The sequence below is a fragment of the Lottia gigantea genome, assembly GCF_000327385.1.
Source record: "Lottia gigantea unplaced genomic scaffold LOTGIsca_72, whole genome shotgun sequence".
NCBI lineage: Eukaryota > Metazoa > Mollusca > Gastropoda > Lottiidae > Lottia > Lottia gigantea.
The window spans coordinates 642,706-655,086 of NW_008710427.1; the positions used below are offsets into that span (position 1 = coordinate 642,706).

A 12,381-nucleotide genomic window follows, 5' to 3' on the forward strand; every position below is an offset into this window, starting at 1 on the left:
TAAAATTATTACAAGGGTGGTGAGTTGGTATAAGACAATATTCTCGTCTCCTATGACTAACCCTTTGTTGTCCCAATTTTATTATTTAATTTGACCACCTAGTGTGCACTTTAGGACAGCTTGAAATGGCACTCATCTAATCTCTTTCACACATTATTTTACAGTATCAAATCTTTTGTTTTTCAAGAACTAAATCTTTGACCAATCAATTTTAGGTTATGGTCTTGCTGGATCAAGGGACAGATTCAAAGTAAAACTTTGGTAGGTTGCATCTCACATATACTAATACTATTTTGATTATGCCAGACAAAATAGCTCTCTACATTTGATTACAGGTTAATTGTTTTTGTCCAAAGTGCTATTTTTGATTTACTATATTCATTACCAATAAATAAAATAAAGCCTACTTAGGTTTGGACAATGTTAAACTTTTTCTTGGTTATCCTTTTTTTCATTATGTCTTATATCTATCCGATTAACTTTGTAAAAGTAGGTAGTGAAACAGGAAAGCCTCATTATCCAGTGCTTTTCTCCTATCAGACTGTCAAATCAACTATTACAGGTCAGATAACGACTTATCTATAAGTAGAATAAATTTGAATATCACATTGAAATCGCAAATAAAAATGCCTACTATTCAACTATTCTGATTATTTTCATGGATAGATAAACGTTAACTGGAATTGCATTAATAAATACCCAATTATGTTACACGTTGTTTTCAGCCAAAGTAAAAAAACATTTGAAATTGCTCAGAAGGGAATGTGATTATTTCAATTGTTAATGCAAGACTCTCAGTTTAAAGCTGATCAATAATTGAATATTTGACAGCAGGATCTGATGTATTTCATGCTATACTACAAAAGTTTGTGAAATTTATAACCATATGTGTTTTTTTTTGGATCAAACTTTAAGCAGAACCACATATTATATAGCACCATTCCTATCAATTGTAGAGAGATATAGAAATATTAAAAAATAACCTGAAACATGCTGTTTAAACAAACAATCTGAAGTTCAGAAAGGCAAGTGGTAAAATGCTTTTAGTTCAAATAATAATTTATAAATCTGGAGCAAAATGCAGAGAACAGCAGGTGCTAAGGACAAAGTGACCCACTATTATTTCAAAATTCTTTATTAGCCTTGCAGAGTAAATATAATCAGTGATAAAGTAGAACTTTTGGTTAAATGACACAGTTGACCTCTCCTTTGCCAAACATCATGCCATACTGGTATAGGGCCTATATAATAGACCTCTCAGGGAAATTGAGATCAAAATTCACAGGTTGTTGTAAAATGTCCAATGTCTGGTTGACAAAAAAATAAATCAACAGCCCTGATCTGAACTTGTCTAGAACACAAAATCAAATACTACTTGTCAAACTTCAGTAGAGACGTAAAGGCTAAAATAAGTCAGTTGCTTGAAGATCATCAGCATGAAACTCAGAAAAAAAACATGTTACAGGTTCTCATTTAATATTTCTAATATAAGAACATTAATAAGTACCTAAATAAGTGTGATTGTTAGTGACTACTCTAATGGTTCAATTCACTCAATTATGAAGCTGAATCTCAAAAATTCCATAAATACTCAAACTGGTGTTTTTTTCTATTGGATGTAAATTTGTTTATCATTATTTCATCTTGGTTTGTTAGAAATTTTTTATTATTCATTCATAGACAGACAATTGTACATATTTGTACACCATATTGCATAATATTATTTTATTAGATTAAATACTTTATTATCATTTGGATGAGTTATATATACTTTTCCATATAAGGATTTTATGACAAATGGCTGAGTATGCATCACATTATTCAATCAGATAAATATACAGTCATAGGGCTCATCAGTTGCTCTGTTACTGTCTGGACTTTATTTAAAAGCTAACAGCTTTAAGAGTGACATTGAAAGGAATAGATTGGCCAATTTCTTGACCGAGCATACATTAGTCTCAGAAATGTGAATTTTTCAAATCCATATGTATTCAAAATATGAAAGTTGAAAAGATGAGGCATCTTTTTTGAGACACTGCCATATGTAGAAATAGGAGAAGAAATTCCTAGTTTGAGATATTTTTGAAGGATTTATGTGATTTTCATACATTTCTAGTAATGTAAATATTATGTACAGCAATGACAATCCCTGACATTGGCTCACAAATCTTTATCTGGGTTTCAATGCAAGTAATAAGCCTCATTAAGACTTTAAATAACAAAGAATTTTATTGTTTATTTAGACACATCTATAATACAGGTTAATATTAAGAGAAATATGAGGCAAATATATTAAGAAATACAGTAACGCACTATAAGATGTGAAACACATTCAATTTTCTTCAGTTAATAGAAGGCCATATTGTACAATTTTTACCTTATACATGTATATCCACAAGAATAACTAACAAAATATTCATAAATAATGACAATACAAATTTGATTTTTATTGACATTTTTCAAATTTCATTACTAAATTTTTGATTCATAAAACAGTTATAACCTGTGGTATATTTTTTTTTTTCACCTACAACCACATGTATTTAAATTACAATGTTTCCGCCCAACAAAACCATTTAGAAAATTACTTCTTCCCTTATAAAGCCTAATAATTGAAATCAAGGGATTGTAAAGAAGTTTTCACAATATTTTAGGTGTATTGGGGACACAGATAGCATCCATTTGCACAATTCCAATTTTCAATCAGACGTCTGTGATTCCTGCAATTCAACTGAAATTAAGTGTTCGATGACTTCACTCATCACAATATATGCCTTACCACATACGTTCCCAGACATGTAAAACAAATCAATTATTTAGAAGATTAATTTCAGTTTCACCCAGTACCATTTACAACAAATGACACAATAACAAATGAAGTGAGTTTAAGAAATATGATATTTAATGTTATTCTCTATGTATTAAAACATATATACCAAGACAGGCTAATACCAGATACTGAAACAGATGAAAAAAATAATTTATTACATTGGACATCAAAAAATAAAATGTAATATATGTGATCTCATTTAGTAACAGCAATAGACTGATTGAAAGTAACTGCATGGGTGGCAACAAAATAGTCCACAGACAAATATTTTGTTACATCCATGTGATGTAATTTAAAAGATACAAAAGAATATTATATTAGTTAAAATGTCTGTATAGTACATATCTGATTCATTATAAAATTATACATACCTTGAACTTAGGATAATCATTCATTAATATAGTAACTATGCCCACATAGGGCAAAAATCTGAAAGAAAAAGATTCAAACTTAAAGAAAACCTGAAAGTTGTCAATACATTCAGCTGATGTGTGCAAGTACAAGCATCATGACTACAAAAACTAGAACTGTTCTAATAACAGTACTGATGCAGGGCGGGTTACGACATTCAGGTACATACGAAGATGGTCTATTGCAATTACTTTATGTAAATACTTTTCTGCATCTCTAAATGCAAATATCAAAAAGTACCTTGAGTTTAAAGTATATTTATTAGGAATAAAAGAATATTTGTTAATTAATGAAGAATAAGTTTGATGAAATCCAGATAAGAAATAAGAAAGTTGGTAATGTGCATGCGCTCAACAAAAATTCAATATTTCCATCAACTTTAGAATTGAATTATACACATACATACCAAGTTTGGTGAAATTCGGATAACAAATAAGAAAGTCGGTAATGCGCATGCGCACAACAAAAATTATAAATTTCCATCAAATTTAGAATTGGATTATACACATATATACCAAGTGTGGTGAAATTCGATTAAGAAATAAGAAAGTTGGTAATGCGCATGCGCACAACAAAAATTCAATATTTCCATCAAATTTAGAATTGGATTATTCACATACATACCAAGTATTATGAAAATCGGAAAAGAAATAAGAAAGTTGGCAATGCGCATGCGCACTACTCAAATTTGATAATTCCATCAAATTTAAAATTTGATTATACACATACATACCAAGTTAGATGAAAATCGGATAATGAATAAGAAAGTTGGCAATGCGCATGCGCACTACACAAATTCGAAAATTCCATCAAATTTAGAATTTGATTATACACATACATACCAAGTTTCAAGAAAATTGGATAAGAAATGAGAAAGTTGGCAATGCGCATGCGCACTTCGCAAATTCGATAATTCCATCAAATTTAGAATTTGTGTATACACATAAATACCAAATTTGGTGAAAATCGGATAAGAAATAAGAAAGTTGGTAATGCGCATGCGCACTACTCAAATTCGATATTTCCATCAAATTTAGAATTTCATTATACACATACATACCAAGTTTGATGAAAATCGGATAGTAAATAAGAAAGTTGGCAATGCGCATGCGCACTACGCAAATTCGATAATTCCATCAAATTTAGAATTGGATTATACAAATACATACCAAGTTTGGTGAAATTTGGATAAAAAATAAGAAATTTAAGAAATTAAGTGGGGGTATGCCTTTAATGTGCTTTCGTAAGCTTAACTTACTGTATAACACGGTTCAATCCATCCTAGAACCTATTTATATACCTTGACTGGACACAAAACATTTTAAAGAAATATAAAAGGGAGGGTGTCTTTAAAATTACTTAAACTTTGATTTATATTGGGGATGACAGCCAGGTTAATCTAATTAGCCGATTTATCTAATAATAGTCCCATGTTAAGTGAATGGGTTTTCGAATTTGCATGTAAGGCATGCATGTTATATATCACTGGAAAGCTCAAGATCTCAGCATTTTGAATCCGACAGAATTATTTCTCTACCTCTAATAGGGCACATGTTAGGACACTTTAAAGATGCAGACTCAACTTTCAGTGACACCCATAAAACCGAAACTACGTGTCGGACATAAAAAAAATTAACATAATGTAAAAGCTGAAGTCAATAGTAATTATTAATGTAAATATCAACGTCATCCTAGGCCAAGTTCCTTTGGTAGAAGCGTTCAAAGTTTGAAGGAAATTGCAACATTTCCTTTAATGTGACTTTGACACGATCAAATGCCATATAAATTGAATCCATTTATAAAGTGCATTAATAATCTGAAAGTAGTATGTCGCTAAATCAATTGAGGTTTGAGATACAGCACTGCAAAAATGCCAAATTGACCATATTTAGACCCCTATAAAATCAGAATTTGTTGTTTGACCCCAAAGGTCAAAAGGTCATGAGAAGGTCAAGGACAGCCTTTATCACCATGGTCAAGATAAAGGTCATCAAAGATCAAGGTCATGAGTTATAAGCCTTCAAACTTTGGAAAAAAACATCAGGTTGTACAAAAAAGGCACAACCGAAAATCAAAATTATGCTTCCTAAGGATAGTAGATAGACATTAAACGTATCGTATGACACAAAAATTACGCAACTCAGATGAAAGATGGCCTCTGAATAGCAATTTCTGCAAAATGAGGCAAATGTTACTTTCCGTGCAAATTTTTTAAATTTAATAAGTTTGTATTAAGGCTGGTAATATAATGCATATGTTATTTTTGAGATAACTCAATTTCACCGGAAGTGATACCACCGGAAGTACTAACATCGAAACCGCAAGTGATAAAAAACTTTTGAATGTGTGCTTTTATTCCACTATGCTGTCAGTCTACACCATGTAAGTTTCAAGTCAATCCGCCAAATAATAACCGAAATAGTATTTTACGATAATTTCGGCAAAAAAAAAATTAGAACGAATTTTCGAAAATTGAAAATTTTCAACTGCTATCATATGTCCTTTGTTACAAGAATTACGATGAAGACAACCCCATCAAAATCGGTTGATAAACACGCCCTCTAGAGTCCATTTTCCGTTTGTTGCCAACGTTGCTAAGAAAGTTTTCGTTTTACATTTAAGCTGGGATTAGCCACGAGTTACGAAACGCCACGAAGTCCGTTTTCCCGTACCTGTTGCTGTTTCCGAGAAAACCGGCCTGCGCTGGACGAAAAAAAAAAAAAAAAAAAAAATCAATACGAACGCTTCTGAACGCCCTGCAATCAGTTACTAATTCACAAATTAAATTGTACGTTTTGCAAGTTTGAGATTACAGTGAGTTTAGATCTCAAACCTTTCTTACTATACTAAATAATAATTAAAAAATTGTCAGTACATATACTAACCCTCGTGCTCTACCAACAACATCTTTCTTTTCTAACCAGAACTGTCCTTGTGCATATAAACCTCTATCATCAACTGAATTATTGTCACCTTTAGTTAAAAATTTAAGTGAACCATCTTCTCTACAATTAAAACATAATATACAACATAAACTTTTTGTTATATTTATCCATTGGGGAGGGGTAGCAATCAGCAGTACAAACTAAATCTTTACAGTGGTTCTGAAGTTTAATATAGTGATTTTCAAACTGTAAATTTTTAAACTTTCAAAGATAATTTTGGATATTCCTGTTGCCTCTCAGATCTTAACATGACTTAAAACAAAATAGTCCAAATTGTTCAACCATGCTGCTATCAATGTGTATCACTCTCAGACAATATTTGGCAATATTATTATGACAAACATACTTTTCATGTATCTTTAGTACTCTATGTACAATAGGAATATCTCTTCCTTCAATTTTAAAAACAACAATTTCACCAACTCTAATAGGTTCTTCTGGATGATTTGTCAAGAGTAGAAGATCACCTCTGTAAAAAGCAGGCTCCATACTTCCACTGAAACCAATAACAAAAGAATTAGATATAAATTTATCAGTAATATAAATTGTGAGCTGTACATCGACATCATCTCATCATTAGCTTTCCCACCCAAAACGTAGAGAAATCAATATACAATGATTGTATGTGTAAGCTTACCTCAAAACAACTACAATGGGACTTTCACTTCCTGTTACCACCATTAAACCTTTCCATATCATTAAAGCTGAGGAAACTATCATACCAAAGTTCAGAGCTTGATAGTAGAGCTGTAACAGAAAATTTTTCAGACAAAACTATAAATATGAATAGTTTGGAATAACATGCTAGTAAATCCATGGACTGAGTTTTTTTTACTCAAATTCACAGTCCAGCATTATTCTGTATCAGAAGTCTATTGGTGTCAATGTCAGCATTTTATCTAAGTCAAGGGCTATAACTCAAAAACTGTTTATTGCAAAATCATCAAGTTCAAATTGTCAAAGATTACATCAATATAAATGATCACACCAAATTTCAATAAAATCAGTTGATAACTGTGGTCTCTATTGCGTTCACACACAAAATTTGACAAGTATTTCCTAAGTCAAGGGCATTAACTCAAAAACGTTCATAGAAAAGTCATCAAATTCGAACTTGACGAAGATCTCATCAATATACATTATCAAATCAAGTTTCATTAAAATCAGATAAAAACTGTAGTCTCTATTGTGTTCACAAAAAATGTTGACGGACCAACTGACCGTTGGACAGGGGCGACGGCAATATAAGTCCACATTTCCATTTCCAGTGCAAATTTGGTCAATGTCAACACACAATAACTTCAAAATTTGACCATTAGTATTAGGCCTAATCTTGTCTAAGGAGAGTTTAGACAATCAAACTATTAACATATCTAAGCTTATTCCAAGTATACGGACCATCTACCTATTTACTATATGTATGCCCTCTCTGTTAAAAGTTAAAATCATAACTGAAAGCTGAAAACACCCAGTTAAAGCTACCTCAACAAAGCAACCAAGCTCAAGTTATATTTTCCATATGGTTCGTAATAAGAACATGATGTTTAACCAATCATGGAGCCAATAAATCGGTTTGTGTTTAAAAAAAAACTCAAGAATAATTTGATCATGAATATGACAAGTAATAAAATATACACCTGTCTTTTATTCATTCGCCGGACTTCGTCCAGGAAATCAAAATCTAATAACCCAGCCATTTTACACGTTTACTTCTTCACCATGGAATGAAAACCCTAAGTTTTTTTATGAGTTATCTGCCCTTTGGGTCCAAAATGGATTTTGGATTATAGCCATCCATATTTAACGAATCGCAGTAATAAATTTTAGATAAAAAAAATTTGCTTAGTCGTCTCAAATTATATGAAACTTGTACTTGGCACTAGCTGCCAAACTTATTTATCAACAAAAAATCGTGTTTGTAGATTTGTCTATACAAGTCCACACTTTACTTTACAGGTTTGTCCAGCCGATTTACATCCCTTTAGCGGCTTCTCCAAATTTATTTCTGGATAATAAAGGCTTGTTGTCGTGTCGTTTAATGAATAGAGCACGTTGATTTAGCTTGAAAACTAAATGATGTCACTAATGAAGACACTTATTATATTCCAGCTGATTTTCATAATAGTCGCTGAAGAACAGAAAACAGGTGAAAAAGGAGGAAAAGAGAAATGGAAGCAGAAGAAACTTCAAGATTATAATGAGGCTGATATGGAAAGATTATATGAGCAGTGGGAGGTTTGTTGTTTAGTTTTAGACTAAAAAGGGGCGTGGCACATGTCACTTGTAGTCTTTTTGGTTAAAATGAAAAATTTGAGTGAAAAAGAAATATCATGTTTCAATTTATTGACAAAGTTTTTGTGGACCATGCAGTGGGAGTAGTTGTACAAAGAGGAGCAAATGACTGGTGGACAATTAACTGTGGTTGGTGTCAAGGTTGAGATTCAAAATGCAGAAGCTCTGTGAAAGTGCATAGATGCAAGCTTGGGCCATGGTCTTGTTCATGTACTATTGTGTCAGTTTTGACCACTCTTCATCATTTTTGTGAAGTTATGATAAAAATGAAGTAGGCTCTAGCTTTATTATTCTTTTAGGACGCAGATGAAGATGAATTGGAAGAAGATGAAAAACCTGAATGGAAAAGAGAACCACCAAAAATTGACATGTCTAAAATGGATACATCTAATCCTGAGGGCATGTTAAAAATGAGTAAAAAAGGAAAAACACTGATGATGTTTGCTTCTGTTTCAGGTAGTCCAATGTTTTAAAAATAACATTAATCATGTCTATTTCTAATTATTGAGCCTAATTCAGGTGGAAAAATGAAATTTCTATCCCCAAAATATATACCTGCTATCTTAATTAACTCAAATCAAATTTTTTTTAGGAAACCCAACTGAAAAGGAAACAGAGACCATAACACAACTATGGCAAGGCAGTTTATTTAATGCTAATATTGAGACTCAGAGGTAACTAGTACTAATATTTGGCAGTTTGATCAATTTAATTATGCTTTAGCTTATCCATTAATAAACAAATCATCAATTCTATGTAATTCTACTTATGGCAATCAATATTTGTTTGGTGCTCTTTATGTTGTTAAATTTTCATCAAAGTTTTTCAAAGCCAGTCTGAGAATTTTCTTAATGAACTCTATATATACTTCATGGAAGGCTTAAAGCTTCACTTGTAAAACATGAAATAAGGCGGTGTATTCTCAAAACTATCTAACTTCTAGTATTTACCAAGGTCTGAACTTCTTACATTGTTTCTAGGATATCCTTTCTAGAATACATGATCAGGACTATATATGTGTACTGGGTTTGGACTGAAATTTGGTTTTTATATGCCCACAGCTCTCTATGTGGACTTATATTGTCGGCACCCCTGTTGGTCCGTCCGTACGTCAACATTTGCTTGTAAACGCTCTTAAAACTAGATTTTCGCCCTCTAACCTCTCTACAGTAAGTGCTTCTATCAACATCAATTGCTTGTAAACACTCTAAAAACTAGAGTGTTTGATGGAATCAAATGAAATTTGGTATGTGCATACATATTCATAAATCGAAGATCAAGCTTGAATTTTAGACCGTTAGAAGCAGAGTTATTGCCCTTGCCCCAAAATCTTGAATATGCTATCTTAGTTTTGAACCGATTTTTATGAAACTTAGAATGGATGTTTTGTTTTTACCATTCGCATGCCGTGGTGGGCATATATGGCTGTGATCTACTATCTTTTATTTTTTTAGATATGTAGTAGGTGCCAACAGAGTTATTTTTATGTTAAAAGATGGTTCTAAAGCATGGGAAATAAAAGATTTTTTAATAGAACAAGACAGATGTTTAGAGGTCACAATAGAAAATCAAAACTTTCCTGGTAGAGGTGCTAAGGAGGTGAGATATTTTACATTATGTTGATATGCCTTAGTCAGCAAGTGTTAGTCATGAATTTAAAAAAATCAAATGAAAATAGCTTTACATTTAGATATGAATTCATTATATTTTTATCTGTCATTGTGATCAGAAAGAAAAAATGTTAAATGAGGAGCATAGATTTTCCTATAGCAATCCTGACAATGGCATATTTATGAGCAAGACAAAGTTATTCCTTCAGTTTGGTGCACATCTCCTTCTGTGTGAACTGTGTATGAACACAGCAAATGCTGCATTGATGTGCAATCAAATACAATACGTTTTGGTGGCAATGCTTAACACATCTGTACTGGGATCATTGAAAAGATTATGTTTCATTTACAAGATGCTCACATTTTAGGAAAATCAGACTCATAAAAAAGATAGCTCTGCGGTGAAAAGTGAAAAATCTGAAAATGATATTAGACAAAAGAAAGAAGAATTATGATGACTAATTGGTGAAATTAGTGTCAGTGTTGATTAAACTGTGGTGTAGTGATTGTTTGAGATATTGTTGCCTTGACAGTATTATATTATATGGTACTTCTTTATTCCATTCCAATGGTGCTAATATAATTATGCTCTAATTCAGTGCAAAAGTATCTTAGTTGAAGTGCCAGACCCATTTCCTAAATTCAGATATTTTCAAAAGTGCTTTTGCACACCATTCAATTTTATTATAGTAATCTCATTTATTTGATCATTTGTGTTATTTTTATACACCCACATAGAAATGTGGATGTATATTGCCATCAGTCTGTCAACAGTTCTTGTGAACACAATAGACTACACTTTTTAACATTTCTGACAGCTGCCAGTGGGGTATGTTACCTTGCCTGGCAAGCTATCTTTAACCTAGGGTCAGGTCAACACATTGATTCCTCTTAATGTTTCAAATTATACACAATATTTAGATGTGTCATTCAACTAAAATTACAACATGCAGGTTCTTCATATTTTACAAATTAAAAAGTGGTTTATAGATTTTCATCATTATAAAATGTCAATTAGTAACAGGATATAAGTTCAGATTTGTGCCATATTGCATAGTAATTAGATTCTGTAACTGATAGTGCAAGGCTGTCAGCAATGTCAACATTGATATATTTGAATCTCCACCAAAGTTTCCCGTTTTTTTGTTTTCTATAAATGTTAATTTTTAGTAATGAGCCTCCTTTTGTAATTCTTTACTGTAAAAGTGATTTATAAATAAACATGAGACTTTTTTTTTTTTTACTTTCACCTATGCCATAGAACCAATTGACACTTCATCACTCCTCGGCCATATTGAATCCAGAACGAGGCTAATAATGAAAACCTTGAAAAGGTAACATTATGTCACTGCATAAAATCACCACTTTACAGGCTTTAAAGCCTACTTCTCCAATCCCACTGACCAGAATTAATCATATTTTACATCATTAAGTTTGGAATTGTTTAAGTTATTTAATGATACTTTCAGATGAATTTTACCATCACACATTTCCATGAAAGAGAAGTTTTCAGCCCATTTTCAGTCAATATTGGCAATGGATGATGTAATTTATGTTATGAAATGACAAAGATTTTTCATTTGTCTACCAAATTTTGTAGACTTTGTAAGAGCTGGAGACCATGAAACTGTAAAAGACTGCACATGGTTTGACTCAAACCCTGTCAATTCCCTGCAGTAAGCAATGAGGCCAATTATGCCTGGATTTTGGCATTACTTCCTTTTACTTTAGAGTCTTCCTCTCTCTGAGGAATTATTAGAAAGAAAAACAAGTAATGATGATGATAATGATTACAATATATATTGATGTGTGTGGTATATATTAATACAATAGACTTAATAATAATATAAATACACATACTCCATAACAAATATCAAAAAAATATTCTACACAACTTAATAAATAAAAACATTTACATCTGTAGGTTTTCTATAGTGGTTTCTCTGTTAGGCCAGCTACAATTCTTGGTTTCACAAAAAAATTTAAAGTTTATTTTCATTTACAATTCTCACAATGAAAATATCTCTATTTCCCAAAGAAACTGTTTTTTCTAATAAGTCAATTTATAACTAAGATATTCAACACATCATCTCAAGGGTGAGACTTAATATTTGTTTTGAATGTAAACAATCTATGATTTAAGTGCAAATTGAAGAAGGAACTTTGGAAACATGATTTAATTTCTCAAATTTGAGAAAGGTTTGTAATATACAGGCAAGACTAAACGTGCCTAAAAAATCAAGTGGACTAAATGTGTTAAAGTTTGGAATCATGACTGAAATACCTTTTGATA

At 31.7% G+C, this 12,381-nt stretch overlaps 2 protein-coding genes across 2 annotated transcripts; one reads left to right on the top strand and one right to left on the bottom strand.

Moving 5' to 3' along the window:
* Window positions 1-2,203: 2,203 nt before the first annotated feature.
* LOTGIDRAFT_235937 (hypothetical protein) lies at window positions 2,204-7,897 on the bottom strand. Its single transcript, XM_009065970.1, has 6 exons — window positions 7,824-7,897; window positions 6,824-6,933; window positions 6,533-6,682; window positions 6,127-6,246; window positions 3,202-3,259; window positions 2,204-2,958 (listed from the first exon to the last, which is right to left on the bottom strand). Exons 1-6 carry the CDS (start codon window positions 7,881-7,883, stop codon window positions 2,908-2,910), a joined length of 549 nt encoding a protein of 182 aa, XP_009064218.1. The 5' UTR covers window positions 7,884-7,897; the 3' UTR covers window positions 2,204-2,907.
* Window positions 7,898-8,358: 461 nt separating this feature from the next.
* Window positions 8,359-10,077, top strand: LOTGIDRAFT_76483 (hypothetical protein; the record flags this gene model as incomplete). The annotated part of the gene is made up of 4 exons (XM_009065934.1): window positions 8,359-8,421; window positions 8,778-8,937; window positions 9,071-9,152; window positions 9,933-10,077. Coding segments are annotated over 4 exons (450 nt in total), but the record flags the coding sequence as incomplete, so codon positions are not given.
* Between the last annotated feature and the right edge of the window lie 2,304 nt (window positions 10,078-12,381).

What these genes read in the sequence shown, in the direction of transcription:
- LOTGIDRAFT_235937 (XM_009065970.1), bottom strand. Translation starts at nt 7,883, where the DNA reads ATGGCTGGGTTATTAGATTTTGATTTCCTGGACGAAGTCCGGCGAATG. An exon ending in CCCATTGTAGTTGTTTTGAG is followed by an intron (nt 6,683 to 6,823) that starts GTAAGCTTACAC and finishes TATTGGTTTCAG; the next exon opens with TGGAAGTATGGAGCCTGCTT. An exon ending in GTACTAAAGATACATGAAAA is followed by an intron (nt 6,247 to 6,532) that starts GTATGTTTGTCA and finishes TTTTAATTGTAG; the next exon opens with AGAAGATGGTTCACTTAAAT.